This window comes from Gorilla gorilla, chromosome X, assembly GCF_029281585.2.
Source record: "Gorilla gorilla gorilla isolate KB3781 chromosome X, NHGRI_mGorGor1-v2.1_pri, whole genome shotgun sequence".
NCBI lineage: Eukaryota > Metazoa > Chordata > Mammalia > Primates > Hominidae > Gorilla > Gorilla gorilla.
In genome coordinates, this window is record NC_073247.2 from 166,075,632 (window position 1) to 166,102,100 (window position 26,469).

The window sequence follows — 26,469 nt, forward strand, 5'->3', positions numbered from 1 at the left end:
GGGACTACAGGCATATGACACCATGTCCGGCTAATTTTTGTATTTTTTGTAGAGATGGGGTTTCGCCATGTTGGCCAGGCTGGTCTCGAACTCCTGACCTCAGGTGATCCGCTCACTTCAGCCTTCCAAAATGCTGGGATTACAGGCTTGAGTCACTGCACCCAGCATATCCCAGTACTTTGGAAGGCTGAGGCAGGAGGATTACTTAAGCCCAGGAGTTCAAGACTAGCCTGGGCAGTGTAGCAAGACCCTGTCTCTCTCTACAAAAATAGGAAAAGTTAGCCAGGCGTGGTGGCACTTGCCTGTGGTCCCAGCTACCTGGGAGGCTGAGGCAGGAGGATCCCTTGAGCTCAGGAAGTCGAGGCTGCAGTGAGCCATGATCCAATGCCGCTACACTGCAGCCTGGGTGATAGAGCGCGACCTCAACTTGGGGGGAGAAATCTGTCTATCTGTCTATCTCTCCATATATATGTTTAATAAAAATGGGCAAATGACTTGAATAGACATTTCTTCAGAGATCATATACCAAAGGCCAGCAAGCACATGAAAAGATGCTGAACACCATTAGTCATCAGGGAAATGAAAAGGAAAACCTTAGCGGGGCGCGGTGGCTCACACCTGTAGTCCCAGCACTTTGGGAGGCTGAGGCGGGAGCATCGTTTGAGCCTGGGGCGGTCGAGGCTGCAGTGAGCTATGATCTCACCACTACACTCCAGCCCGGGTGACAGAGCGAGACCCTGTGTCAAAACAAAACAGAAAAAGAAAAGGAAAAAGAAAGCAAGGGAAGGAAGAAAGCCCTCGATTCAGGGTCGCCGGGGAAGGGGCTGGTTTGGACGGCTGTCCCGCAGGCCCTCCGGGTTAGAGACCGTCGGGGGCGTGTCTTGAGCTGGGGACGCGACTCCTCGGCGGGGGTGCACCTGAGAGGCCGGGACCAGCGAGGCCGCGCCCCGGTGGCAGGTGACCCCGGGCGCGTCTCCGAGCGCCAGGGTGGGGCGAGGCGGACGCGCGCCCCAGGCCCGAGGGGGTGTGGCGCGGGCGCGCGCGGGTTCCGGGGTCGCCCGAGGCGGCGGGCGGGGAGCCGGGGCGCGGGGGAGGCGCGCGCCGCGGACGCGGCCATCGAGCGAAGGGGGTCGGCTGGCCGGGCGGGTCCCCCTTCAGGTCGCGGGGGTCAGGGCTGCGCGCGAGGTCCCTGGCCCCGGGGAGCAGCGGCCCCGCCTGCGTCCCCTGCCGCCGCGTCCCCCTCGGCCGGGCGTCCCCGGGCGCCCCCGCCCCGCGCGGTGGTACGGTCCGGGTTTAAAAGGCTCCGGCGGCCCCCGGGCCAGCCCAGTGTGTGGGCGGCGGCGGCGGCGGCTGCGCGCGTGGGGCCCGGGGCGCGGGGCGAGGCCGTGGGGACGCGCGAGCGGGGCCGCGGTGGGGCTCGGGGGCGCGTCCACGTGGCCAGAGGGCGGCCACCCGGAGCCAGCGGAGGGACAGGTAGGTGGCCGTCATCTTCGCCGTCCGTGCGGGGCCAAACAGCTCGGGGCCCGGGGCTCCGGCAGCCCGGGGGTCCGGCTCGGCCTGTGGGGGTCAGGCCCTATCCCTGCCCGTCGGCGCCGGCCTGCCCGACTCCTTGTGCCCCGCGTGGTGGGGACGCCAACCCAAGACCAACACCCTGCCCAAAGAGGACCCTTTGTCGCAGGGGAGCGGCCCCTCGGAGGATCAACGCTGTACTTCCCTCCCGCTAAGGGCTCCGCGAGTCCGCCGAGGGGTGCCCTGATGGGGCCCGGGCAAACTGGACCAGCAGCGCGGTGGGGGGTGTGGGGGGGGCGGCCGCTGGACCCCCGTCTCTGCGTGGGGCTGCCCCTTCCTCAGGCTCTCTGCTGGCCCAGCTGTACCTGTGATGCCCGAGGTTGCCACTTACAGGTGGGGGCTGGGCCTGAAATTCTGCCTCCCCAGGTCTCCCTCCCGACCTGTCCCCAGCCTGTTCCTAAGCTTGTGTTCCCGGGGTGTAGAGGAGGTGAAGACAGGATGTGGCCTCTCTTTTCTTTGGCCTTCCTTTCTTCTCCGGCTGTTGCATGAGGGGTCCAGCTGACAAAAGAGCCCTGGAGAGGTGATCAATCTGAGCTGAAACTTTGCAGTTTCAAGCTGGGCCTGCTGCTTGTTCCTGGCAAATGCCTTATTTTTCCTTTCTCTCTTCTGTGCCTCCTTGGTTTGGTTCCCTGCACCGCCCCCCGCTCCCCCCGCCTCCCGCCCTCAAGCTGGGTACCTCCTATCTCCCCCGGGGGCTCTGGCACTGAGAGGGTAGCGCTGAGCCCTGCCCTGTTGGCTGCCACGACACTGCTCTGCTGTCTTAGCAGCCTGGGGCAGACTGGGTGTGGCCTGGGGACTAAGTGCCAGTCCCAGCACTGTCCCTATGGCTCCTGCCCTGTCTCTCCAAGGCCTTGACTGTATTTGGGGACATTGCTCCTCCTTTTGTAAGGCTCCTGGGACTCCAAAGGGCAGGTAGGGCCCCCTGTACATTCCCTTCTCCAGTGAACCCCTGGGTCTGGAGGGGGAGCCATGCAGGCTGTGGCTGAGCAGAGCTTGACTGATGTGTGTCTGGGTGCGTGGCTGAGGGGCAGGCGCGACTTGGCTTTGTGTTGCATCGGGGAGGCCAGACAGCGGGCTCCTGGATGGCCAGCTGAGGCCCTTGTCGGGGAGGCAGCTGGGGCCCCTGCAGGGGACATGGTGGTGCTGGATCCTGCATCAGGCCTCCATTCCCCAGACCTCTGTCCCCGGGCTCCTGGTGGCAGTGCCACTCCAGGTGGTGTTCCTGGCCCTGCCCCTCTCCCCCAGCTTGCGATTATTCTGTGCCTGCCTCCCTCTCCCCTCAGCTCAGGCGTTGGGGGCAGCCCAGAGGCCTGGGGCTTGCTGTTCTTTGCTGTTGGTTGCCCCGGGTTCTGAGATGTGGCATCTGGGGTCTCAGTTCCAGAGGGCCTCCTGCCTGGCCTTTCCCAGCATCTGCTCTGCTACCCCCTTGGGTGTGGCCCAGCTGAGGCGAGGCCTCCTGGCTCCTTTCCAGCATGGGGGCTGAGGGACGATTGATGGCCCCCAAGCCTGCCCTTGCTGGCTGCTCACTCATGCGCCCTGGCGGAGGCCCCTCCTCTCTCCCTGTCACGGTGGCCATCTGGGGCTTTGGCGGGGTGGTGGGTGAATGGCCCAGCCCTCTGTGGCTCGAGGCCTCTGACTCCCACACACCGTCTCTCCCTAGGCCTGTCCCCAGGCGCGGCTGCCGGCCATGCCCTCTGTCTGCCTCCTCCTGCTGCTCTTCCTTGCCGTGGGGGGGGCCCTGGGCAACAGGCCCTTCCGTGCCTTCGTGGTGACAGACACCACGCTTACCCACCTGGCTGTGCACCGGGTGACTGGGGAGGTGTTCGTGGGCGCAGTGAACCGAGTCTTTAAGCTGGCCCCCAACCTGACTGAGCTGCGGGCCCATGTCACGGGGCCCGTCGAGGACAACGCTCGCTGCTACCCGCCCCCCAGCATGCGCGTGTGTGCCCACCGCCTCGCCCCCGTGGACAACATCAACAAGCTGCTGCTCATAGACTATGCGGCCCGCCGCCTGGTGGCCTGCGGCAGCATCTGGCAGGGCATCTGCCAGTTCCTGCGTCTGGATGACCTCTTCAAGCTGGGTGAGCCGCACCACCGCAAGGAGCACTACCTGTCGGGGGCCCAGGAGCCCGACTCCATGGCTGGTGTCATTGTGGAGCAGGGCCAGGGGCCCAGCAAGCTGTTTGTGGGCACTGCTGTCGACGGCAAGTCGGAGTACTTCCCCACCTTGAGCTCCCGCAAGCTCATCAGTGATGAAGACAGCGCGGACATGTTCAGTCTCGTGCGTGAGCCTTCCTTCTCTCCTTCCTCCACCCAGTCCTGGCTCTGCCTCCCAGAAGAGCCCTGTTCTTTCTGAGAGGGGACTTTCGGCTCCTCAGTGTCTGGGATGCAGACAGGTTGCAGAGGGTGGGATGACAGCCTGAACCCAGGTTGCGGGGGTCCCCTGTGTGCAGGGAGGCTGGTCACACTGCCCTCTGCAGCCTTTCTGGCCTGGGCCTCTGTGGTCATCCAGGCGGGAGGGGGATGCAGAGGGAAGCTGGCGGTGGCCCGTGATGTTGGCACAGGGCCTCACCCGATGCTGTCTCCTCCCCCCTGCTCCCCAGGTGTACCAGGATGAGTTTGTCTCCTCCCAGATCAAGATCCCCTCAGACACGCTGTCCTTGTACCCTGCCTTTGACATCTACTACATCTACGGCTTCGTCAGCGCCTCCTTCGTGTACTTCCTGACGCTGCAGCTGGACACCCAGCAGACGCTGCTGGACACAGCGGGCGAGAAATTCTTCACGTCCAAGATCGTGCGCATGTGCGCGGGGGACTCAGAGTTCTACTCATACGTGGAATTCCCCATCGGCTGCTCCTGGCGCGGCGTGGAGTACCGCTTGGTGCAGAGCGCCCACCTGGCCAAGCCTGGCCTGCTGCTGGCCCAGGCCCTGGGCGTGCCGGCTGATGAGGATGTGCTCTTCACCATCTTCTCTCAGGGCCAGAAGAACCGGGCCAGCCCACCCCGGCAGACCATCCTCTGCCTCTTCACCCTCAGCAACATCAATGCCCACATCCGGCACCGCATCCAGTCCTGCTATCGTGGGGAGGGCACTCTGGCTCTGCCCTGGCTGCTGAACAAGGAGCTGCCCTGCATCAACACCGTGAGCCCCTCATCACCCCACACTGGTCCTCTGCCCTGTCCCAGGTCTACCATGCCCAGCGTGGGCTCACGGCCAGTCATCCTGTCCCAGGCTTTGCCATGGCCCTGGGAGTGGCACCTTTGCCCTCCCACCTGTTTCGCCCTCCCAGGGGTCCCTGCCCTCTCCTTGCCTCTCTCTGGCCTGCCCAGTGCCCCACTTCTGCTTCCGTTCCCAGCTCGTTCCTCCTTGCTTCGTCTCCCGGTTGCCCCTTGTCTTGAGCCAACAAGAGTCTTGTGGGCCCAGGCTTCGCTCCTCCCTTCCTGCTGTCCCTCCTCTGTCTCCCTCCGCAGCCACCAATTTCCTGGAGCACCCTAGCGCGAGCAGTCAGTCCTGGCTGGAGGGGACCGGGTTCTAGATCCCGCTCTCTTCTGGGACACAGGAACTGCCGGCCTCCATCTTGCGCCTGGGAGCTTTGACTCTCACGGGTTCCTCCTCTGTTTCACCAGCCCATGCAGATCAACGGCAACTTCTGTGGGCTGGTGTTGAACCAGCCTCTGGGAGGCCTGCATGTGATCGAGGGCCTGCCCCTGCTGGCCGACAGCACCGACGGCATGGCCAGTGTGGCTGCCTACACCTACCGCCAGCACTCTGTGGTCTTCATTGGCACGCGCAGCGGCAGCTTGAAGAAGGTGGCCCCCAGAGCCCTGGGCATGTGGGGGTGGGGACAGTCTCAGATGGACAAGGCTGGTGGTGGGAACACACGGGAGAGCTCTGAGGACAGGACAGGAGAGGACACAGCTGGTGCAGGGAGGGAGATTTCCCTGGCTGGGTCCCAGGCGCCTGGCCCTGCTCCTCGGGTGGCCCCTCGGCCGCCCACCCTCACCATTGCCAGTTCCCACTGTGGACTGAATTGCCAGCTTCGTATGGCTCTGGGGACAGAGAACAGACCTATTGTGGGGTCTCCCTGCCACGAGAGCAGGTCTGGGGCTGAGCCGGCATTGCTGGGTCCTCTGTTGAATGAACAAGGGAGCAAATGCCTTGCCCCTCGAGCCTCCCTATCCCTGGGACAGACCCACTTGCCCCTGCCCTCTCCTTGGCTCACTACTTCCCATCCTTCCCCTCCTACCCATGGGCCCTGGGGCTGCAGCTGCTTCCATTGGGGATCTGGGGGTAGCTTGGCATGAAGGGGGAGATGAACTTCTGGGCACTCAGGTACGTGTTGAATAGGTGGGAGTCGGGGGACTGCAGTGCTCTCATCCTGCTTGCCTCGTAGATGCAGTGCCATACCCCAGGAGGGCAAGAGTTGGTCTGGGGGCGCAGGGAAGGGTTTGTGGAGAAGGATGATGAACTCTCCTGGCCCACCTGCTCTGTTCCTGGGACCCTCTTTTCCTTTGTAGCAGCTTTGTTGAACGCGTACTATCCAATTCACCCATTTTAAAGTGCGCAGTTCAGTGGGTTTCTGTGGATCTGCAGAGTGGCACAACCATCGCCACTACCTCATTCTCCTAATCAATGCCATCTTCTAGCTCTTCCCCTCCCCTGCATCCCCTGACCTTGGGCAACACGAATCACTCCGTCCTTCTGTTTGCTGAGGGCATTTTCTGGCGTCTGCACCCTCCTTTTTTCGGCCTCCGGGCTGTGGGTGTGAGTGCTGAACCCCACCAGGTCCTGACTTCAGCTCAGCCACAACCTCCAAAGTCTTTGGCTGGAGAAGACAGTGTCCCAGGTGCAGGAGGCTGTGGTGGCATCAGGCTGGTCTTGTGGCTCAGGTGCGGGTTGATGGCTCCCAGGATGCCCACCTGTATGAGACAGTCCCCGTGGTGGATGGCAGCCCCATCCTCCGAGACCTGCTCTTCAGCCCGGACCACCGGCACATCTATCTCCTGAGTGAGAAGCAGGTGGGCCTGTGGTGGGTGGCGGTGGGTGGTGGGGCAGGGGTGGGCTGGGTGCTGACGTGGCTGTCCCCAGGTGAGCCAGCTCCCGGTGGAGACCTGTGAGCAGTACCAGAGCTGCGCAGCCTGCCTGGGCTCCGGGGACCCGCACTGTGGTTGGTGTGTGCTGCGACACAGGTGAGGGCGGGGGCCCCTGCTCGGGGAGTTGGAGGGCCCCACTGGCCAGGGGGAGCCAGCCACACCCAGCAGTGCCCTTGCGGCCTCCCCCCCGCCCTCCTCCACTTTCTCCAGCTAATGAGTGGAACCTCCACCCCGAGTGACGTCCCTCGGGCCCCAGGGGACGCGGCCAAGGCTCGCTGTTGCCTGGCACTGTGAGCTGGACAGGCCTGGGCCCTCCCGGGGCAGTGGCGGGACCGGCTCTGGCCCGACCCCGTGCAGGTGCTGCCGCGAAGGGGCCTGTCTGGGCGCCTCTGCCCCACACGGCTTTGCTGAGGAGCTGAGCAAGTGTGTCCAGGTGCAGGTCCGGCCCAACAATGTGTCAGTGACGTCACCTGGGGTGCAGGTGAGGAGCTTGGGGGTGCCCGGCTGGGTGTGCACATGTGTGCTGGGAGTCCGCCCTGCCCTGAGCCCTCTGCTTCCCCCAGCTGACCGTCACCCTGCACAACGTGCCAGACCTTAGCGCGGGCGTGAGCTGCGCCTTCGAGGCGGCGGCGGAGAACGAGGCGGTCCTGCTGCCCTCCGGTGAACTGCTCTGCCCCTCACCCTCCCTCCAGGAGCTCCGAGCTCTTACCAGGGGGCATGGTCAGTGGGTTGGGGCTGCCCAGGATGGGGCAGGGTGGGGCCTCTCCCTACCCCCAGCGAGTTCACGGCCACCCCGGGACTGCTGCAGGGGCCACCCGCACCGTGCGGCTGCAGCTTCTCTCCAAGGAGACAGGCGTGAGGTTTGCCGGTGCTGACTTTGTCTTCTACAACTGCAGTGTCCTCCAGTCGTGAGTACCTGGCCAGCACCGGTCCCTACCCCTGCGGATAGAGGGGACCTCTGGGACAGGTGACACCTTCAGGGCAGCTGTTTCTGGGGCATCAGGGGCTAACTGTCAGGCCCTGATGGCCCCTGACATCCCCACATCTCTCTGTCCCGTGATATGGCTGCCTTCTTCCTTCAGTTCCCGATGTGTCCTATTGGGGAGCAGTGAGGGGCAGTGCAGCCTCCTCTGTTATTTCTGAAGCCACTTCCCCCCCAGGTGCATGTCCTGTGTTGGCAGCCCTTACCCCTGCCACTGGTGTAAGTACCGCCACACGTGTACCAGCCGCCCCCACGAGTGCTCCTTCCAGGAGGGCAGGGTCCACAGCCCTGAGGTGAGGCGGGCGCCGCATGTGAGGGGCTGGGCTCTGCGGTGCGGGCGGGGCCACCGGCTTCTATGCGTTCTCGGTTTCTTTGAGCCTTCTCCAGGCTGGGCCTGGAGAAGGGTGTCCCTGTGTGCAGCTGACAGGCGCTTTCCCCGCAGGGCTGCCCTGAGATCCTGCCCAGTGGGGACCTCCTGATCCCCGTTGGGGTCATGCAGCCTCTTACCTTGCGGGCTAAGAACCTACCTCAGCCGCAGTCGGGCCAGAAGAACTATGAGTGCGTGGTGCGGGTGCAGGGGCGGCAGCAGCGGGTGCCTGCCGTGCGCTTCAACAGCAGCAGTGTGCAGTGCCAGAACGCCTCGGTGAGGTCCCACCCGCTGCCTACCTTCGGGGTCTGGGCTGTGGCGTGGTGTGGATCGTTCTTGTCTATGCCCAGCTCCCTGGCAGGGAACTGTCTGAGTCTCCTGCTACGGATTCCTGTACCTGGAGGAGGGGGGCAGCTGGCAAAGATCTTGGGTAGGGGTTCTGCACATCTTATCTGGGGTCCCATGGGTTCCTTTTCTCCAGTACTCCTATGAAGGTGATGAGCATGGTGACACCGAGCTGGACTTCTCCGTGGTCTGGGATGGAGACTTCCCCATAGACAAGCCTCCCAGCTTCCGAGGTGAAGGCATGGGCCAGGGAGCTTCCCTCCTAAGGCAATCGGCACTGCTGGGGTCGGGTCTGGGGGCCCTAGTGCTCCCCACTTTCCACTTTTCTGCCGCTGCCTGCTCCGTCAGCAGTGCCTTCTGTGCCTGCAGCCCTCCTGTACAAGTGCTGGGCGCAGCGGCCCAGCTGTGGCCTCTGCCTCAAGGCTGATCCCCGCTTCAACTGTGGCTGGTGCATCTCAGAGCACAGGTGCCAGCTGCGGACCCACTGCCCGGCCCCGAAGACCAACTGGATGCACCTGAGCCAGAAGGGCACCCGGTGCAGCCACCCCCGCATCACGCAGGTCAGCCTCCCTCACCGCCCCTGCCCACTGCCAACAGGGCCCCTGGGAGTCTGAGCCAACTCTCTTACTGCCCATCCTGCTCCACAGATCCACCCTCTCGTGGGGCCCAAGGAAGGAGGCACCCGGGTCACCATCGTGGGTGAGAACCTGGGCCTCTTGTCCCGAGAGGTGGGCCTGCGGGTGGCTGGCGTGCGTTGCAACTCCATTCCGGCCGAGTACATCAGTGCTGAGAGGTGAGTGCGGCTGTGTGGGTGCCCGGGCCGTATGTGGCCTGGCCGACCCTGACGCTCTCTGAGCCCTAGGATCGTGTGTGAGATGGAGGAGTCGCTGGTGCCCAGCCCGCCGCCGGGGCCCGTGGAGCTGTGTGTGGGTGACTGTTCAGCCGACTTCCGCACGCAGTCGGAGCAGATCTACAGTTTTGTGGTGCGTGGCTGCCGGCCGTCCCCCTTCCTGTCCCTTCTCTCTCCCGCAAGGGGCGTGTGGAGCAGCCCGGCCCGGCTCCTCCCCTCAGGGCAGCTTCTCCCGCAGACCCCAACGTTTGACCAAGTGAGTCCCAGCCGTGGCCCGGCGTCAGGGGGCACACGGCTGACCATCTCAGGCAGCTCTCTGGATGCTGGCAGCAGGGTCACAGTGACTGTGAGGGACAGCGAGTGCCAGTTTGTAAGGTGGGCCGGGGCCCTGCCAGCTTTGGGTTGGGCATCGTGTGGGGGGCCATGGGGACGGGTGGCTGAGGGCCCTGGGCCACCCGCTCCAAGCACCCTGCTTGCCAATGTAGGAGAGATGCCAAGGCGATCGTGTGCATCTCACCTGTCTCCACCCTGGGCCCCAGCCAGGCCCCCATCACACTTGCCATTGACCGGGCTAACATCTCCAGCCCCGGGGTCATCTACACCTACACTCAGGACCCCACCGTCACCCGCCTTGAGCCCACCTGGAGCATCATCAAGTAAGACCCTGGGGGACTGGGGAGCCTGGCAGTGTCCAGAGGGCTCAGGGACTGGGTGGTTTCTGAGCTCCGGTGGGGCCCCTCCTGGAGCCTAGGCCCTCATTGGTGGACGGGGTGGAGCTGTCCTGGTTGCACAGTACCCGGCACCCACTAGGTGATCCGGGGTCAGGGAAGGCCTGGGCTGCCATGGCAGCCTTGATCACTCTCCAGGGCTGGGTGGGTGCACTGGAGGAGGGAGCCTGAGGCCCCTGCCCTGTCCCTAGTGGAAGCACTGCCATCACTGTGAGTGGGACCCACCTGCTGACGGTCCAGGAGCCCCGGGTCCGTGCCAAGTACCGCGGCATCGAGACCACCAATGTGAGTACCAGCTGCCCCACCCCACCCCGACCCTGCAGCCCATGGCTTCACGTGCCTGGCTGTCCACCTTTGTCCCCACAGACATGCCAAGTGATCAACGACACTGCCATGCTGTGTAAGGCCCCCGGCATCTTTCTTGGGCGGCCCCAGCCTCGGGCGCAAGGCGAGCACCCTGATGAGTTTGGCTTCCTGCTGGACCACGTGCAAACGGCCCGCTCCCTCAACCGCTCCTCCTTTACCTACTACCCTGATCCCAGCTTTGAGCCCCTGGGGCCCTCTGGCGTGCTGGACGTCAAACCGGGCTCCCACGTGGTGCTGAAGGTGCGGGCGGGGTGGGGGCGGGGAGGGGCGGGAAAGTGGAGAGTCCTGGGCTGAAGTTGTCCTCCACCCCCAGGGCAAGAACCTGATTCCCGCGGCAGCCGGCAGCTCCCGCCTCAACTACACTGTGCTGATAGGAGGCCAGCCGTGTGCGCTCACTGTCTCGGACACACAACTCCTGTGCGACTCACCCAGCCAGACTGGCCGGCAGCCTGTCATGGTAGGGGGGATGGGGAGATCCCCTGGGCAGCCCGGGGTGGGCGTGGTGGTCAGCTCACCTCAGGCCTGTCCCCACAGGTGCTGGTGGGTGGCCTGGAGTTCTGGCTGGGCACCCTGCACATCTCGGCAGAGCGGGCGCTGACCCTACCGGCCATGATGGGGCTGGCGGCGGGGGGCGGGCTCCTGCTGCTGGCCATCACGGCCGTGCTGGTGGCCTACAAGCGCAAGACTCAGGACGCGGACCGTACCCTCAAGCGTCTGCAGCTGCAGATGGACAACCTGGAGTCCCGTGTGGCCCTGGAGTGCAAGGAAGGTGCCTGAGGCGGGGCGGGATGTGGTGTGGAAGCTGGGAACCTCCCTCCTGCCCACTCATTCCCTCTCTCCACCCCCCAGCTTTTGCAGAGCTGCAGACAGACATCAATGAGCTGACTAACCACATGGACGAGGTGCAGATCCCCTTCCTGGACTACCGGACTTATGCCGTGCGCGTGCTCTTCCCGGGCATCGAGGCCCACCCGGTGCTCAAGGAGCTGGATGTGAGCCTCTGCCTGGCCTGCCCCCCACCATTCCCTTCAGGGCCGCCCCCACCCTCTGAGACCTCCTGCTCCCCACAGACGCCACCCAACGTGGAGAAGGCCCTGCGCCTCTTCGGGCAGCTGCTGCACAGCCGCGCGTTCGTGCTTACCTTCATCCACACGCTGGAGGCCCAGAGCAGCTTCTCCATGCGCGACCGCGGCACCGTGGCCTCGCTCACCATGGTGGCCCTGCAGAGCCGGCTCGACTATGCCACGGGGCTGCTCAAGCAACTGCTGGCCGACCTCATCGAGAAAAACCTCGAGAGCAAGAACCACCCCAAGCTGCTGCTACGCAGGTACCTGCCTCGCTCTATCCAGGCCACACCTTTGTCCTGCCTGGGCCTGCCCCCTGTCCAAGCCCCACCCCTGCCAGGCCCGAGCCCCCTTCTCTTGCCCTAGGACAGAGTCAGTGGCTGAGAAGATGCTTACCAACTGGTTCACGTTCCTGCTGCATAAGTTTCTGAAGGTGCGCCAGGTGGGCGGGCGGCAGGGAGGTGGTGGCAGAGGACCAGCCAGTGGTCAGGCAGGCAGCCGGCTGTGCACCTGTCCCTGGCTGCAGGAGTGCGCTGGGGAGCCTCTCTTCCTGCTTTACTGTGCCATCAAGCAGCAGATGGAGAAGGGCCCCATTGATGCCATCACGGGCGAGGCACGATACTCCCTGAGCGAAGACAAGCTCATCCGTCAGCAGATCGACTACAAGACATTGGTGAGCGCAGGGCCAGGCGGGCCAGAGGTAGGGGCGCAGAGAGAGGCCTCGCCTCAGACTGACACTGGAGTCCACTTTCCCCTCAGACCCTTCACTGCGTGTGTCCGGAGAACGAGGGCAGCGCCCAGGTCCCAGTGAAGGTTCTCAACTGTGACAGCATCACCCAGGCCAAAGATAAGCTGCTGGACACTGTATACAAGGGCATTCCGTACTCCCAGCGTCCCAAAGCTGAGGACATGGACCTGGGTGAGGTCCCCACCCTCTCCTCCTGGCTCCCACTCATACCCTCCTGTGCCGTGTGACCTCTGTGGGCTCTCCCGCTCCCCACCTGAACCCTGTTTCCTAAGAGGAGTGGGCCAGGCACTTGGGGGCTGCCAGCGTAATCTTAAGGGCTGTCTGTGGTCCACAGAGTGGCGCCAGGGCCGCATGACTCGCATCATCCTCCAGGATGAGGATGTCACCACCAAGATCGAGTGTGACTGGAAGAGGCTCAACTCACTGGCCCACTACCAGGTGAGGGGTTGGGGCCCGTTCCTCCCCAGGGCCACCTGGGAGCCAGGACCCTGCCTTGAGCTGCAGCAGGACACGGGAGCAGTGGCCCTGGCTCCCCTGGCCCTTCTCCCTGGGCTCGTGGTCTCCCCTCCTGGGTGTGGGTGGGTGGGGGCTCCTTGGCTTCTCAGCTTCCTGCACTGCCCCCCTCTGTCTCTGGGGCCTCCAGGTGACAGACGGTTCCTTGGTGGCATTGGTGCCCAAACAAGTGTCTGCCTATAACATGGCCAACTCCTTCACCTTCACCCGCTCCCTCAGCCGCTACGGTAGGTGTCCTCAGTGTGGTGGCCGTGTGCCCTTCGAGGGAACCCCCACTTCCAAGTGCCATCGATTCTGTGGAGTGTAGACAGAGGGTCGGCCAGCGAGGGCAGATGGGTCCCCACATGCTGCTGAGCTCCCGGGAGAGTGGGGCAGGGGCCAGGTGGTGGCCTAAGGGTCACATGCATTCTCTGCTCCAGAGAGCTTGCTCCGCACGGCCAGCAGCCCTGATAGCCTCCGCTCACGGGCACCCATGATTACGCCTGACCAGGAGACGGGCACCAAATTGTGGCACCTGGTGAAAAACCACGACCATGCCGACCATCGCGAGGGGGACCGTGGCAGCAAGATGGTCTCCGAGATCTACCTGACACGGCTGCTGGCCACCAAGGTGTGGGCCTGCCTCTCGCCACCTTGGCCTCAGCCCGGAGGTTGTCCCGGCCTTACAGGGGAGGGGGCCATGGATCATTTGCTTCCAGTGGGCCTTTCTTCGGGTCTTTGCTGTGGGAACTCTGAGCCTTAGATAAAGGCCGTGTCTATCTGAGAGGCCACTGGCCCTGTAGGGAAGCCCCTCTCTTTGCCAAGCCTTTCTGCCTCCATCTGTCCTGCTCTGGGGACATCCCGACCTGGCTCCCTCATAGCCTGTGACCTCTCTGCCCCACACAGGGCACACTGCAGAAGTTCGTGGATGACCTCTTTGAGACAGTGTTCAGCACAGCCCACCGGGGCTCGGCCCTGCCCCTGGCCATCAAGTACATGTTCGACTTCCTGGATGAGCAGGCGGACCAGCGCCAGATCAGCGACCCCGACGTGCGCCACACCTGGAAGAGCAACTGGTATCACCCCATGCTGGGCTGCCAGCAGCCTGTCTGGAGACTGGTGGGCAGAAGACGCTGGTGGCTCTGCTGAGACCCAGGGCCTGGAGTAGCATCCAGGCAGGAGGGAATGAGGCCTGGCCTGGGGTTGACACTGACGGTGCCATCAAGCCAAGGGGCCTGTTGCATCCAGTTCTGGAGCTGGACTGCCTGGGTGGGTGGAATGGGGGTGGTGAGGCCTTTGCCCTCTGGGGTCTTGCACCAGGTAGAGATGCTGGTGGTCAGTCGCAGGTGGTGAGAGCGGTGACAGGAGAAGCTGTGAAGGGGGTTGAGCCCTATTGAGAACAGAAGTTCAGCAGAGACTTAGAGGAAAGGCTGTTCACCCTAAATGTGTTGCTCTCACCACCTCTGGACAAGATGTGAGCCGGCCCGACAGGAAAGAGATGTGCACATGGGAGGGGCCCCTTGGGGCTAACTAGGGAGCCTCAGGCGCACGTCCCTCTGTTGTCCACAGCCTGCCGCTGCGCTTCTGGGTGAATGTGATCAAAAACCCGCAGTTCGTGTTCGACATCCACAAGAACAGCATCACGGATGCCTGCCTGTCGGTGGTAGCCCAGACCTTCATGGACTCCTGCTCTACATCCGAGCACCGCCTGGGGAAGGACTCGCCCTCCAACAAACTGCTCTACGCCAAGGACATCCCCAACTACAAGAGCTGGGTGGAGAGGTGGGCTCCGCCCTGCTGTGGGTGGCAGAGGGCAGGACCTGCCCCTCCCTGGGCTGCCTGTGCGAGGCAGGCCAGCTACAGGCAGGAAGCCCGGGGGCTGGCCGGGCAGTGAGGGCAGGGGTTCTAGTTTTTGTTATATCGCCTGAGTGACACACTCAGGGTCCCAACAGGTATTATCGAGACATTGCAAAGATGGCATCCATCAGCGACCAGGACATGGATGCCTACCTGGTGGAGCAGTCCCGCCTCCACGCCAGCGACTTCAGCGTCCTGAGTGCGCTCAGCGAGCTGTATTTCTATGTCACCAAGTACCGCCAGGAGGTGTGTGTCATCCCCACAGACTCCTAGTTACTTGGTCCTGAAGGTGCAGCCAGTGACAAAGGCAGGAGGGTTGGTGGGGGTTGGGGATTGTTCACGGTCTCTCCCCTGACCAGGGCCTGTGGCTGGCACAGGTGATGCTCTCTGGGATCACAGGTAGATGCTGGAATTTGAGGGACCCAGGAGATAAGCCACTGGCTGGGTACGAAGTGGCCACTGGGCAAAAGTTAAAGGGCCTGAGCACTGGAAGGGATGGGTCAGGCTTTGTGATGAGAAATAGCCGGAGGCAGGAGGACATAGAGGTGTGGACTTTAGGATGGAGTCTGGGCTGGACACATTTGCGAGCCTGTGGATGGCATTTAAAGCCCTGAGCCTGGATGAGCTCACAGGGAAGCCACAAGTGGGTGTGGAGGGAGAAGCGGCCCAAGCACTGAGCCCAGGGCCCCAGCACACAAAGAGGGGAGGGGAGGGGAGGTGCAGCAGCCAGCGGGGAGGATGCCTGAGAGCGCCTGGTGGGGTCTGGCAACCTGAGCCAGTGAGGACCCCTCACAGGTCAGGGAGTGGCAGTGGCCGGCTGCATCTTCCAGTGCTGCTGCTGGTGAAGGATGGTGACCTGCAGAACACTCACTGGGTCTGGCGAGGGTCACGGGGTCCTGGCGCAAGGGAGGCTTGGGCTAGTAGGTAATGGGAGGGGGAATCCAGCACGGCGAGTCCAGAGTCCAGGTCACTCTAGGGACAGGCCGCGCCCTAGCTGTGGAGAGGAGGAGGAGAAAGTGCTGTCGTCGGAGGGACATTTGGGGCTGGGGACAGCTGGTGGGTTTGTATAGGGGCTGCGGGGGAGGACGGAGGGATGAGGCGTGTGGGAGGGAGGAGCCCAGCTGGGAAGTGGGGACTTTGCATGGCAGGAGCTGCGCCCCCTACAGAGCCCAGCTCCAGGGGACTCCTCTCCCCCAGATTCTCACGGCTCTGGACCGAGATGCCTCTTGTCGGAAGCATAAGTTGCGGCAGAAACTGGAACAGATCATCAGCCTCGTGTCCAGCGACAGCTAAGGTGGTGGAATTGGTGAGGAGGGGGCTTCTCAGTCCTGTGCCGTCCTCCCATCCAGGGGAGTGGCTGGCTCAAGCCTGGGTCCCCGGGCTGAGCCCTGGATTGGGTATCGTGGGGCAGGTCACCCTGGCCACGATGCCCCCGGCACACCCAGGCCCCCTTCATTAGTGCCTTGCTTTGGGCCCTGCGGGGGGAGGGGTGACAGGGCGAGCCCCCACCCCAGCAGCAGCAATACCCCCACCCTCCTGCCCTGTGCCCAGGTGTTGGGACAGTCCCACCCTCCCTGCTATTTATATCCCTCTGCCTATTTATTGAATCGAACTTCGCCTCTGTCTCCATCTGTAAATATGTGTCCCCCACCGGATGTCACCAGCCTCACTCACCTGCCTCTTCTTGAGCTGTCCTGGGCCCTGCCACCCGTCTGGGCTCCTTTGTGTAGCATTATCAGCCTCGGTCTGGCCTCTGGCACCTCACCCTTGCCATGGCTGACCCCACCCATTCCTAGGCGGGGTCACGGTACCAGCAGCACTTGGGGCGAGGCCTCCAAAGCTTCCTCAGAATTGTGGCTGTGCCATGCTGGACCACAGGGTCCCCCTCAAGCATCTCGGGGCCCTATTCTCTCTGAGCACCTGGAGGGCTGGACTCAGGCTTGTGCCAGGGCCTGACTTGGGCCTGGGGGCCCTAGAACGCTCCTCCTCCTGAGCCTACTGCCAAACGTCCTCAGTGTTGTCTGCACCTGCTCCGACTCCTTCAGCTGCCCCATTCAGCGCCCGCTCCGTCCAGTGCCCGCCCTGTGGGGCCAAGGCGGCCGTGCCTTACTACTCTGTGTCTTCTGCCTCCTCTGAGGAATCTGGCCCTGTCTCACAGTCCCAGACCCCCCGTTCTCTCCTCTTTAGTTGCATGAGTTTTTCTTTGTTCATGGAATGTTTTTTCCTGATTAAATGTTGGGGAAATGCCATCCATGTGGGGCTCTGTCCTTGGGGCAGGTCAGTAGACCTGTGGATGCTGCATGAGCTGGAGCCCCATCATGGGAGAAAGGACCACTCCTTGCAGGGTCCCAGAGGGTTTGGGGAGGTTCAGGGCCATGCCCGACCCATCAGCAAACCCCGGTGGCTCTACCTTCAAGACAGATTCAAGGTAGATAGATTCTCCTCCCTTCCACCACCCCCACCCAGCTCTCCCGTGCCATCGTCTATCTCTGCCTGGATGCCAGTCTCCCTGCTTCTGCCCTGGCTCTCTTTAGCCTGTTCTCAGCGTGGGAGGCAGAGAGATCCTGTTATGATATAAGGTGGATCATGTTGCCTCACTGTTTAGAACCCTCCGGCGGTTTCAGCTGCAGCCAGCTCCTTCAAAACCTGACAATTGCGTACTGTCGAGGTTGTGGCACCCATCATGGTGCACCTACCAAAGTCTTACTCCCAGGCCTGTTAAGTAATGCAGGTGGGGAGAAGGTGACATGCAATTTATTTATTTATTTTTTTGAGACAGAGTGTAGCTGTGTTGCCCAGGCTGGAGTGCAGTGGCAAGATCACAGCTCAGTGCAGTCTCAAACTCCTGGGCTCAAGTGATCCTCCCACCTCAGCCTCCTGAATAGCTGGGTGTATTAGTGCACTCTACTATGCCAGGCTTTTTTTTTTTTTTTTTTTTTTTTGAGATAGGTTGCCGCTATGTTGTTCAGGCTGGTCTTGAATTCCTGGTCTCAAGTGATCCTCACCCCTCAGCCTCCCAAAGTATTGGAATTACAGGCATGAGCCACTGTGCCCGGCCAGGAGAGATGGAATCTTATTTTTACTTTTTATGTTTTTTTTTTTCTTTGACGGAGTGTCGCTCTGTCGCCCAGGCTGGAGTGCAGTGGCATGATCTCAGCTTACTGCAAGCTCCGCCTCCCGGGTTCACGCTATTCTCCTGCCTCAGCCTCCCGAATAGCTGGAACTACAGGTGCCCACCACCACGCCCGGCTAATTTTTTGTATTTTTAGTAGAGACGGGGTTTTACTGTGTTAGCCAGGATGGTCTCGATCTCCTGACCTCGTGATCCACCTGCCTCAGCCTCCCAAAGTGCTGGGATTACAGGCGTGAGCCACCATGCCTGGCCCTTTTTTTTTTGGAGACAGGATCTTGCCCTGTTGCCCACGCTGGAGTGCAGTGGCAAAATCAACTCACTGCAGCCTTGATGTCCTGGGCTCAAGTGATCTTCCTGCCTCAGCCTTCTGAGTAGCTAGGATTACAAGTGCTTGCCACCATACCCAGCTGTTTGTTTGTTTTTTTTTCTTTAGTAGAGATGGAGTCTTGCTGGTTTTGAACCTCCTGGGCTCAAGTGATCCTCCTGTTTTGGCCTCTCAAAATTCTGGGATTACAGTTGTGAGCCACTGTGCCCAGCCAAGTGAGATGCAATTTTTTTTTTTTTTTTTTTTTTTTTTGAGACAGAGTTTCACTCTTGTTGCCCAGGCTGGAGTACAATGGTACAATCTTGGCTCACCGCAACCTCCGCCTCCCAGGTTCAAGTGATTCTCCTGCCTCAGCCTCCTGAGTAGCTGGGATTACAGGCATGTGCCACCACGCCCAGCTAATTTTATATTTTTAGTAGAGACAGGGTTTCTCCATGTTGGTCAGGCTGGTCTCGAGCTCCCGACCTCAGGTGATCCGCCCGCCTCAGCCTCCCAAAGTGCTGGGATTATAGGCATGAGCCACTGTTCCTGGCCTTTCTTTTTTTGTTTTTGTTTTTTTTTTTTTTTGAGATGCAATTTTAAATAGGGTGGCTTGGACAGCCACCTGAGTTGGGTTTAAAAGCTACCAGCTCCAGCCGTCCAGCTGTGGGGCCACGGTGCCAGACAGTGGTGGTGGTTATAGGACCGTAGATGTTTACCAAAACTAGACAAGTCCACGTAACAACCAACTGCACAAATAAGGAGTAAAATAATAAAGAGAAGGACGTGTGAGGCAGGACTGGATTGTAGCCCAGGATAAAGAGAAGGACAGAGGATAAGGGAGATGGTTGAAAATACTACCATCATATGATAATGATAACTAAGCCACAGGAAAACAAGGCAGTTTTAACCTCAGGGGAAATCCCTCAGAAATGGATGGAATCTACCAGAAGCATCATGAGAGGAAGAGGAAGGGAAACAGAGCTAAATTGGGGCCAGGTGTGGTGGCTCGCACTTGTCATCCCAGCAATTTTGGAGGCCCAGGCGGGAAGATCACTTGAGCCCAGGAGTTCAGGACCAGCCTGGGCAACAAAGCGAGATCCCCTCTCTACAAAAAAATAAAAAACTAGCCAGGCATGGTGGTGCATGCCTGTGGTCCCAGTTACTCAGGAGGCTGAGGTGCTGGGGAACAAGGCTGCAGTGAGCTGTGATTGTGCCAGCCTAGGTGACAGAGCCAGACCCTGTATCAAAAAAAATAATAATAATTAAAAAATAAAAGATCGGCTGGGCACGGTGGCTCATGCCTGTAATCCCAGCACTTTGGGAGGCTGAGGCGGGTGGACCACCTGAGGTCGGGAGTTCGAGACCAGCCTGACCAACATGGAGAAACCCCGTCTCTACTAAAAATACAACATTAGCTGGGCGTGGTGGTGCATGCCTGTAATTCTAGCTACTTGGGAGGCTGAGGCAGGAGAATCACTTGAACCCGGAAAGCGGAGGTTGCGGTGAGCCAAGATCGCACCATTGCACTCCAGCCTGGGCAACAAGAGTGAAACTCTGTCTCAAAAAAAAAAAAAAAAAAAAAGTGAAAGATCTAAATTGTCAACTATTCGTCAATAATTAATGTCTAAAAAATATTAAGAAAGGAAGAAAGGAATGAGAGCAAAAGAGAGGGAGAGAGGAAAGTGTCATCTTCATAAGCTGAAGGCCAGTGCCACTGTCACCACTGGCAGAGCTCCCCAGATTCTACAAAGGGAAACTGTTCCTCCATATGGAGTAATAGGGACTGGATATGTCATGCCAAATGAAAGAACACGCCAAACCAGACAAAATATATGGAATGCAGAGTATAAAAAAACTGGCTGTGAGCCAGTGAGGGACAGCGACGTGTGGGAGCTGGGAAACAAGGTAAGCCATGCGACTGGCCCAGTGTCCTGTGTGGAGTTTCCTGGTGGAGCCTGGCAGACACCCGGACTTTAGGAGTTGAAACTGATTCAGAGCGTCCCAGCAGCTGGAGTTTGCAGGGCGGAGAACCAGAGAGAAGAGAGCTGCACAGGGAAAGAACCCCGGATATCCACAGAGGCTCCCGTTCCAGTGTGCAGCGGACTGCGACTACTGGTGAGCACAGGCGTGTGAGGAAGCTACCCAAGACCAGGGAAGGCCATCACCCCAGCAGGAGAGGATGAACGGTAACTCCAGTGTGCAAGCAGGACAGGGACTAGCAGCTGTCCCCACCCACCAGGATAGAGGAGCTCATGTTCACCTAGGCAGCACTGGCCAGGGTGCCCAGAATGGTGGTTGTTGCTTCCATAGAGGGAAACAAGCCTACAGTAAGAGCTGCTCTGGTCCCACACAGCACATCTTCAAAGCAAGACTCAAAAGGATCAAACCATTTCCTTGTTTTCTGAGAATAAAAGCAGTTGTACGTCTTCCTTTTCACTCTCAGAAAATCTGATAGAATCTACAAAAGAGCCCTAAGGCTGGAGACACTGTATTTTCCAGGGAGCCAACTCCTTGCCCCAGATACTAGTCAATTGCCCCAGCACTTTCTTCACTGATCGTTAGAGGAAAAAAGCTCATGTTAGATTTAAAAATCAGGAAAAAATTTAACACTAAACTTGCAAATATTATGTGGTGTATATTACAGTTACACATTGACTATGTAAGTGCAACTGTAAAACTGAGGAAGTATTCCAAAATGTTGACAGTAGTTAATCCTGAATGACAGAACCCAATTGATTTTCATTTTCTTCCGTTTCCTAAATTGTCTTCAATTTCCTTGTACTCCTTCAATATCTGAATTCTAGAACCCCCCCAGCAACTCAAGCACAACAAGAATACTGGGAGGTGCTGCAGCTGCAAATAAACTCAGACTTGGAATAGTAGCACAGTTTTATTTTCTGTAGTAACAAACATTTAAGAACCAGATAAAACATGAGGCCCTCCCAGGAAAGTAGCAACTGTGGGAATTCCTGCCCTAGGGAAGGATGGACGCACTGCCTACAAGGAGACGCAAAGTGGGACCTCCACTTGCGTCCATTTGCCCAGGCCAGGCTTAGCGGGAAACGGGGGGCCCAAAGCGCTGCATGGTCCGCACCACCAGGGAAAGCTGGTCAAGAAAGTTGATGACGGAAATTCGGAGCAGGCGACAGTCTTCAGCTTTCCAGCGGCTAAAAGTGAGGGGAAAAGAAAATCAAATTGGAGGTGGCAACTCCTGGTCCCTCGCTCTGCCCCTCAGGTACCCAATATAGCAAACCCTTGGGAGCCCGGCCATTACACAGCCCCTCAGGCAGAGACCGGCCCAGCGCACCTGGCGCTCCTTAGGGCTCATCCTTGGATGTCCCCCATGTCTCCATCGGCCGCCTCCCCCAACCCCGTCCCTTTCAGAACTTACACGACCAGGATCCTGCCACTCACTGTGAGATCCTTCCCAACCACCCTTTGGTGGGGCTCGGCATCTGGTGCCAGGGACCCATGGGCGATTTCCGCCTCCAAGGGGGTCGGGAAAGGCACGCTGAGGGTGCTGGGGGTCATTCGGTTAAGGTGCCATCTGATACGATTTTGCCTATGTCTCAGGCCTTCTTGCTCCTCTGAAGCCCCCTCTCAGGTCACCCTGCCTAGCGTCACCCCCTTCACTCCTTACCTCGCCCAGGCCACCGTTAGCAGAGCTTCTCCCTCCATTTCAATTTCTTCCCCTCCTCCGACCACCTCTGACCGTATACCCCAGCCCCGGTCCCCCCTGCTACCCTTTCCGTCGGCCCCCGCCGGCCCGCCCGCCCTCCTTTCTTTCTCCCCGAGTCCAGCCCTCGCTCCGCCGCAAGCAGCCCCCAGCTCGGAAAGGATACAATATGTGCGGCCGCATTCCTGACCCCCTGGCCGCAGACGCGGCGTCTCTGCCCGGACCTGGCGCGTGCGCTGGGGGAGCTCCAGCGGCCGGAGCTGCGGCTGTGTCCACGCCCCCGCGGCAGCTGTGGCCACCCCGGCCATCCCCGCCGTCGGCGCCTCCGCCTGCGTCTGCATCCGCGTCCCGCATGACCGCCGCCGCGCCGCTCCGACTCCACCCACTAAGCGCAGGTCCTACGCCCCGCCCTCTCTGTGGCTCCTTCCCGAAGCCCCGCCCCCTGCGCACGACTCCGCCCACACGCGCCTGCGCAGGTCCCTGGAGAGCCTGACTGGCGCGTGGTCAGTTCCCGCCAAGCGGCCGTGCCGGGGGCCTTCTGAGACCCGGTCAGCGGTTGAGAGGCTGCGGTTTCCTCCAGAAACTCTGCCCCTTCGCGCGTTTTAACTCGATTCCTGAGCGCTGGTGCAAACTGACCCACAGTCGGTCCGGCCCCAGGAAGCCAGCCCTTGACGGGGCTTTTGAAGACACCGTGGTCGCCTATCCCAGAGGCGCACCCCGCGAGGCTCCGCCCCTAAGCGCGCCTTGTGACCTTAGCGCGCCTGCGCTGGCGGGGCCTTCCCCCTTGTCCCTGGAGGCCCCAGTGAGGCCCTGGGGTGCCTGGACAGCTTCCCGCCCAGTTTCTTACCTGGACCCAAGATCCCCAGGAGATGTGGCACAACGTCCATGTTGCGATTCGCAGAGGGAGGGTGGCAGGGTCGGGTAACCCCCAAGGATAGTGCTCTTGCCCTCAACCCCAGTGCCCAACCAACGGGGCTTCACCATGGACTGTGAAGCATCGGATTTGCATTTTAGAGGAAGCATTTTAGTGGGTGGGCTGTGCAGAGCGGGCAGCCTGTCAGCAGAAGGCCTGCACGGAGGCGAAAAATGACAGGGCCTTGAATGAAAGTACTGGCGGTGGGTCTAGGTCTAATATAACGTGAAAAATCAGACTGCACAACTATGAGTATGAAAATGCCAGTTTAGGCCAGGCAAAGTGGCCCCCGCTGGGAATCCCAGCACTTTGGAAGGCCAAGGGAGGAGGATCACTTGAGCCCAGGAGTTCAAGACAAACATGGGCAACATAGTGAGACCCCGTCTCTACAAAAAATACAAAAATAAATTTTAAAAGTTAGCTGGGAGTGGTGGAGCTTGCCTGTAGTCATAGCTTCTTGGAGGCTGAGGAGGGTTGATTGCTTGAGCCCAGGAGTTCGACACCAGCCTGGGCAACATGGTGAAACCCTGCCTCTACAAAAAATACAAAAATTAGCTGGGTGTGATGGTGCACACCTGTGGTCCCAGCTACTAGGGAGGCTGAGATGGGAGGACAGCCTGAGTCCGGGAGGCAGAGGCTGCAGTTAGCCGTGATCGCCCCACCGCACTCCAGCCTGGTTGATAGAGCCAGACCCTGCCTCAAAAAATAAAAGAAAATGCCAACTTAGTCTCTTACTGTACATATGTAGAGAAATCCTAGAACAATACAGCGTCAGGTAAATCCTCATGATCTCTGCTAATAGTATGGTGGGCGACTTTAATTTCCTTTTTGTGTTTTCCCTCCAATTTTTCCGAAGTGGTCTTTTATGACATTTACAATTAAAAAAAAGTATTTAAAGTGACATCAGTCCGGGCACGGTGGCTCACGCCTGTAATCCCAGCACTTTGGGAGACCGAGGCGGGTGGATCACTTGAAGTCAGGAGTTCAACACCATCCTGGCCAACATGGTGAAACCCCCGTCCCTACTAAAAATAGCAAAAATTAGCTGCGTGTTGTGGTGTGCGCCTGTAGTCCCAGCTATTCGGGAGGCTGGGACAGAAGAATCACTTGAACCCGGGAGGTGGAGGTTGTGGTGAGCCGACATCACGCCACTGCACTCCAGCCTGGGCGACAGAGGGAGACTGTCTCAAAAAGAAAAATAATAAAAATAAAAAATGAATAAATGAAGTGACATCATAAAATTTCCAACAGTGTTTGTCATATTTGGACAACCTATTTTCCTCCTTTGCAGTCATAAGGAAGGATTAAACACTGAACTATATCAGCAAATCCTGTTGGGTTTCCCTCTGAAATAGGTTCCACATCAGCCCACTTCTCGCTCTCCACTGCTAGTCTGCCGTGGAAGCCAGCATCTTTCCTTGACCTCCCTCAACAGCTTCCTGGCTGATTCTCTTTTACACTTTCCCCTCTACAACCTATTCACCACACCGCAGAATGACTTTTTAATTTCTAATTTAAATTGCATGGGGCTGGGCGCAGTGGCTCATGCCTGTAATCCCAGCACTTTGGGAGGCCAAGGCAGGCAGATCACTTGAGGTCAGGAGTTCCAGACCAGCCTGACCAACATGGTGAAACCCCATCTCTACTAAAAATACAAAAATTAGCCAGTTGTGGTGGCAGGAGCTTGTTATCCCAGCTATTTGGGAGGCTGAGACAGGAGAATGGCTTGAACCCGGGAGGTGGAGGTTGCGGTGAGCCCAGATCGCACCATTGCACTCCAGCCTGGGCAACAAGAGCAAAACTCTGTCTCAAAAAAAAAAAAAAAAAAAATTAGCCGGCTGTGACAGTGTGTGCCTGCGGTCCCAGCTACTAGAGAGGCTGAGGCAGGAGGATTGCTTGAGCCCAGGAAGTCAAGGCTACAGTGAGCTATGATCTAGCCACTGCACTCTGCACAAGTAACAGATTGAGACTCTGTCTCAATCAAACAAACAAACAAAAAAGTCCATGATATTCAGGAAAGAAAGCAGAGATAAAGGAAAGGTTTTTATAGGGAAATGGCAAGTAATAGCTGTAGAAAAAACTATCAGAAAATTACCATTTTTGCAACCACCAATGTAATAATTAATTGTTATTAACTTAATAATTGATTCAGGATTGCCAGGTGCAGTGGCTCACGCCTGTAATTCCAGCACTTTGGGAGGCCGAGGCGAGTGGATTGCGAGGTCAGGAGTTCGAGACCAGCCTGGCCAACACAGTGAAGTCCCATCTCTACTAAAAGTACAAAAAAAAATTAGCCGGCTGTGGTGGCACGCATCTGTAGTCTCAGCTACTCAGGAGGCTGAGGCGGGAGAATCTCTTGAACCCAGGAGGCAGAGATTGCAGTGAGCCGAGACCACGCCATTGCACTCCAGCTTGGGTGACAGAGTGAGGCTCCGTCTCACACACACAAAAAATCGATTCAGGCAAGGATTGTCACTGGATGCCAAAAGCATTAGCTGAAAGGTTGTTGGGGACAGGATATTCACAAAGTCCCCAAATATTACCCCAAATTACTTGTGAATCAGGAAGGGAAATTGTGTCTTTACAGGGGAGAGATCTGGCAGCAGCCACCTGGATCACGTGATCAAACTGAGCGTCCTCAACAGTGGGGCAGCCTGACCCTGCCAGCTGCCTGATAAGGGGGCTGGGGGTGAGTGTGGTCAGAGGAGGAAAGGATACAGTAGCAGCTGCCCTGGATGCTTCAAAAAATATTCTTGCCTGATTGCGTATGGAGAATGGCTAGTTGGGAGAGGCAAAGATGGCCTCCTGCTCCCTCAGAAGCCTGGCTGAGTGGCATTGCCATTCATCCAGTTGGGCCATGGAGAAAACGTGTGTGCTGAGGAGCTGGCCAGTGCTGGACGTGAGTGCCAAGAGGGAAGGGACTGTGTCTTCCAGTCTCAGGGTTGCCAGCACTTGGGACACAGCGGGGCACTCAGCGATGAGCAGGGTGTCTGCAGCAAAGTCAGGCGCTGTCTGGAAGACATGGGCTGGAGCTCAGGAGAGAGGGCCGGGATGAGACATAGACATGGCAGTGAGGCGCAGAAATAGAAAGCAAGCTGGATGAGCTCCCCAAGGAGTGATACAGAGAGAAGAGAAGGGGCTCAGGGACAGAGCCCTGGGGCACCAACATTGAGGGGTGGAGTGTGTGTGAAGAACCAGCAAGAGAGCCTGAGAAGGAGCAAGCGGTGGAAACAGCGGGAGAGCAAAGGCAGAAGAGGGTGAGGAATGAGGACTGCTGGCCATTCAGTGGGGCCCTGAAGGTGTATGCAGGCTGCTCCAGCTGGGCCCTGGAGGAGGACAGGGCAGTTGCTGTGTGTCTCTCATCTCTCCTGAAGGCTTTTCAGGGCTGGGAGGCTCAAGGCTGGCCACCTCTGCTGCATCTACTCCTGGGAGTACCAGGCCCGGGCAGATCTATTGGAGCTGGTGAGGCTCACATGGGACACCTGCAAAGTGCCAGCAAACTGTGGGCACAGCTAATCCATTGCCAGGGAACCTCCCCACCCCAAGGCAAATGCTGCTGTCCTCTGAGGCCGCTCTTCCTCCCGTGGGCCCTTGGGAAACGACACCAAAAGCACCTCATCCCAGCTGGGCCCTTCACTCATGCTGCTATCTCCCGATGTCATTGTAGTCACACCATGGCCGCAGGACTCAGATACTGTCCTGAGGCCCCTCCCTGAGGGGCAGGTGGTGGGTCTCAGGGCCCTTCACCGGGCAGGGGGCAGTGGATGACTCGGTGCTACCTCTCAGGGCGGACAATTGGCTCAGAGGGGCGCAGCACCTGCAGTAAACATTCTGACCCGTTAGAGGATCTCAGCATTGGGGGGGGCTGCAGCCTGTGGCTGCTCCATCTTCATGCAGAATCCCCAGTGTCCTCTAATGATCCCCCCACTTCCTGTCTCCCATCCCTGCAGTGTTTCCTCTCTCTGGTGCTTTCCCTA

The 26,469-nt window shown here is 59.4% G+C and overlaps 2 protein-coding genes across 7 annotated transcripts; one reads left to right on the forward strand and one right to left on the reverse strand.

Annotated features, from left to right (window-relative positions):
• Positions 1–1,328: 1,328 nt before the first annotated feature.
• PLXNA3 (plexin A3) lies at positions 1,329–16,712 on the forward strand. 6 transcript variants are annotated; one of them, XM_031005721.3, is made up of 33 exons: positions 1,329–1,473; positions 3,230–3,850; positions 4,173–4,712; positions 5,198–5,380; positions 6,461–6,589; positions 6,660–6,760; positions 7,022–7,145; positions 7,228–7,384; positions 7,473–7,572; positions 7,825–7,939; positions 8,089–8,289; positions 8,495–8,591; positions 8,728–8,918; positions 9,006–9,151; positions 9,221–9,341; positions 9,447–9,583; positions 9,694–9,864; positions 10,128–10,221; positions 10,303–10,542; positions 10,616–10,759; positions 10,837–11,071; positions 11,152–11,294; positions 11,373–11,629; positions 11,733–11,799; positions 11,893–12,039; positions 12,126–12,285; positions 12,449–12,552; positions 12,758–12,854; positions 13,047–13,237; positions 13,513–13,682; positions 14,176–14,388; positions 14,559–14,709; positions 15,661–16,712. In XM_031005721.3, the coding sequence occupies exons 2-33, from the start codon at positions 3,257–3,259 to the stop codon at positions 15,754–15,756; spliced, it is 5,616 nt and encodes a 1,871-aa protein (XP_030861581.1). In that variant the 5' UTR covers positions 1,329–1,473; positions 3,230–3,256; the 3' UTR covers positions 15,757–16,712. The 6 variants fall into 6 exon arrangements, with proteins under 6 accessions (XP_030861581.1, XP_030861583.1, XP_063559221.1 ...); XM_031005723.3 differs by having other exon boundaries at positions 3,502–3,850; XM_055375909.2 differs by lacking the exon at positions 1,329–1,473 and adding an exon at positions 1,488–2,481.
• A 4,068-nt stretch (positions 16,713–20,780) lies between these two features.
• LAGE3 (L antigen family member 3) lies at positions 20,781–22,303 on the reverse strand. The gene is made up of 3 exons (XM_004065137.5): positions 21,746–22,303; positions 21,295–21,423; positions 20,781–21,070 (listed from the first exon to the last, which is right to left on the reverse strand). Exons 1-3 carry the CDS (start codon positions 21,931–21,933, stop codon positions 20,956–20,958), a joined length of 432 nt encoding a protein of 143 aa, XP_004065185.3. The 5' UTR covers positions 21,934–22,303; the 3' UTR covers positions 20,781–20,955.
• Between the last annotated feature and the right edge of the window lie 4,166 nt (positions 22,304–26,469).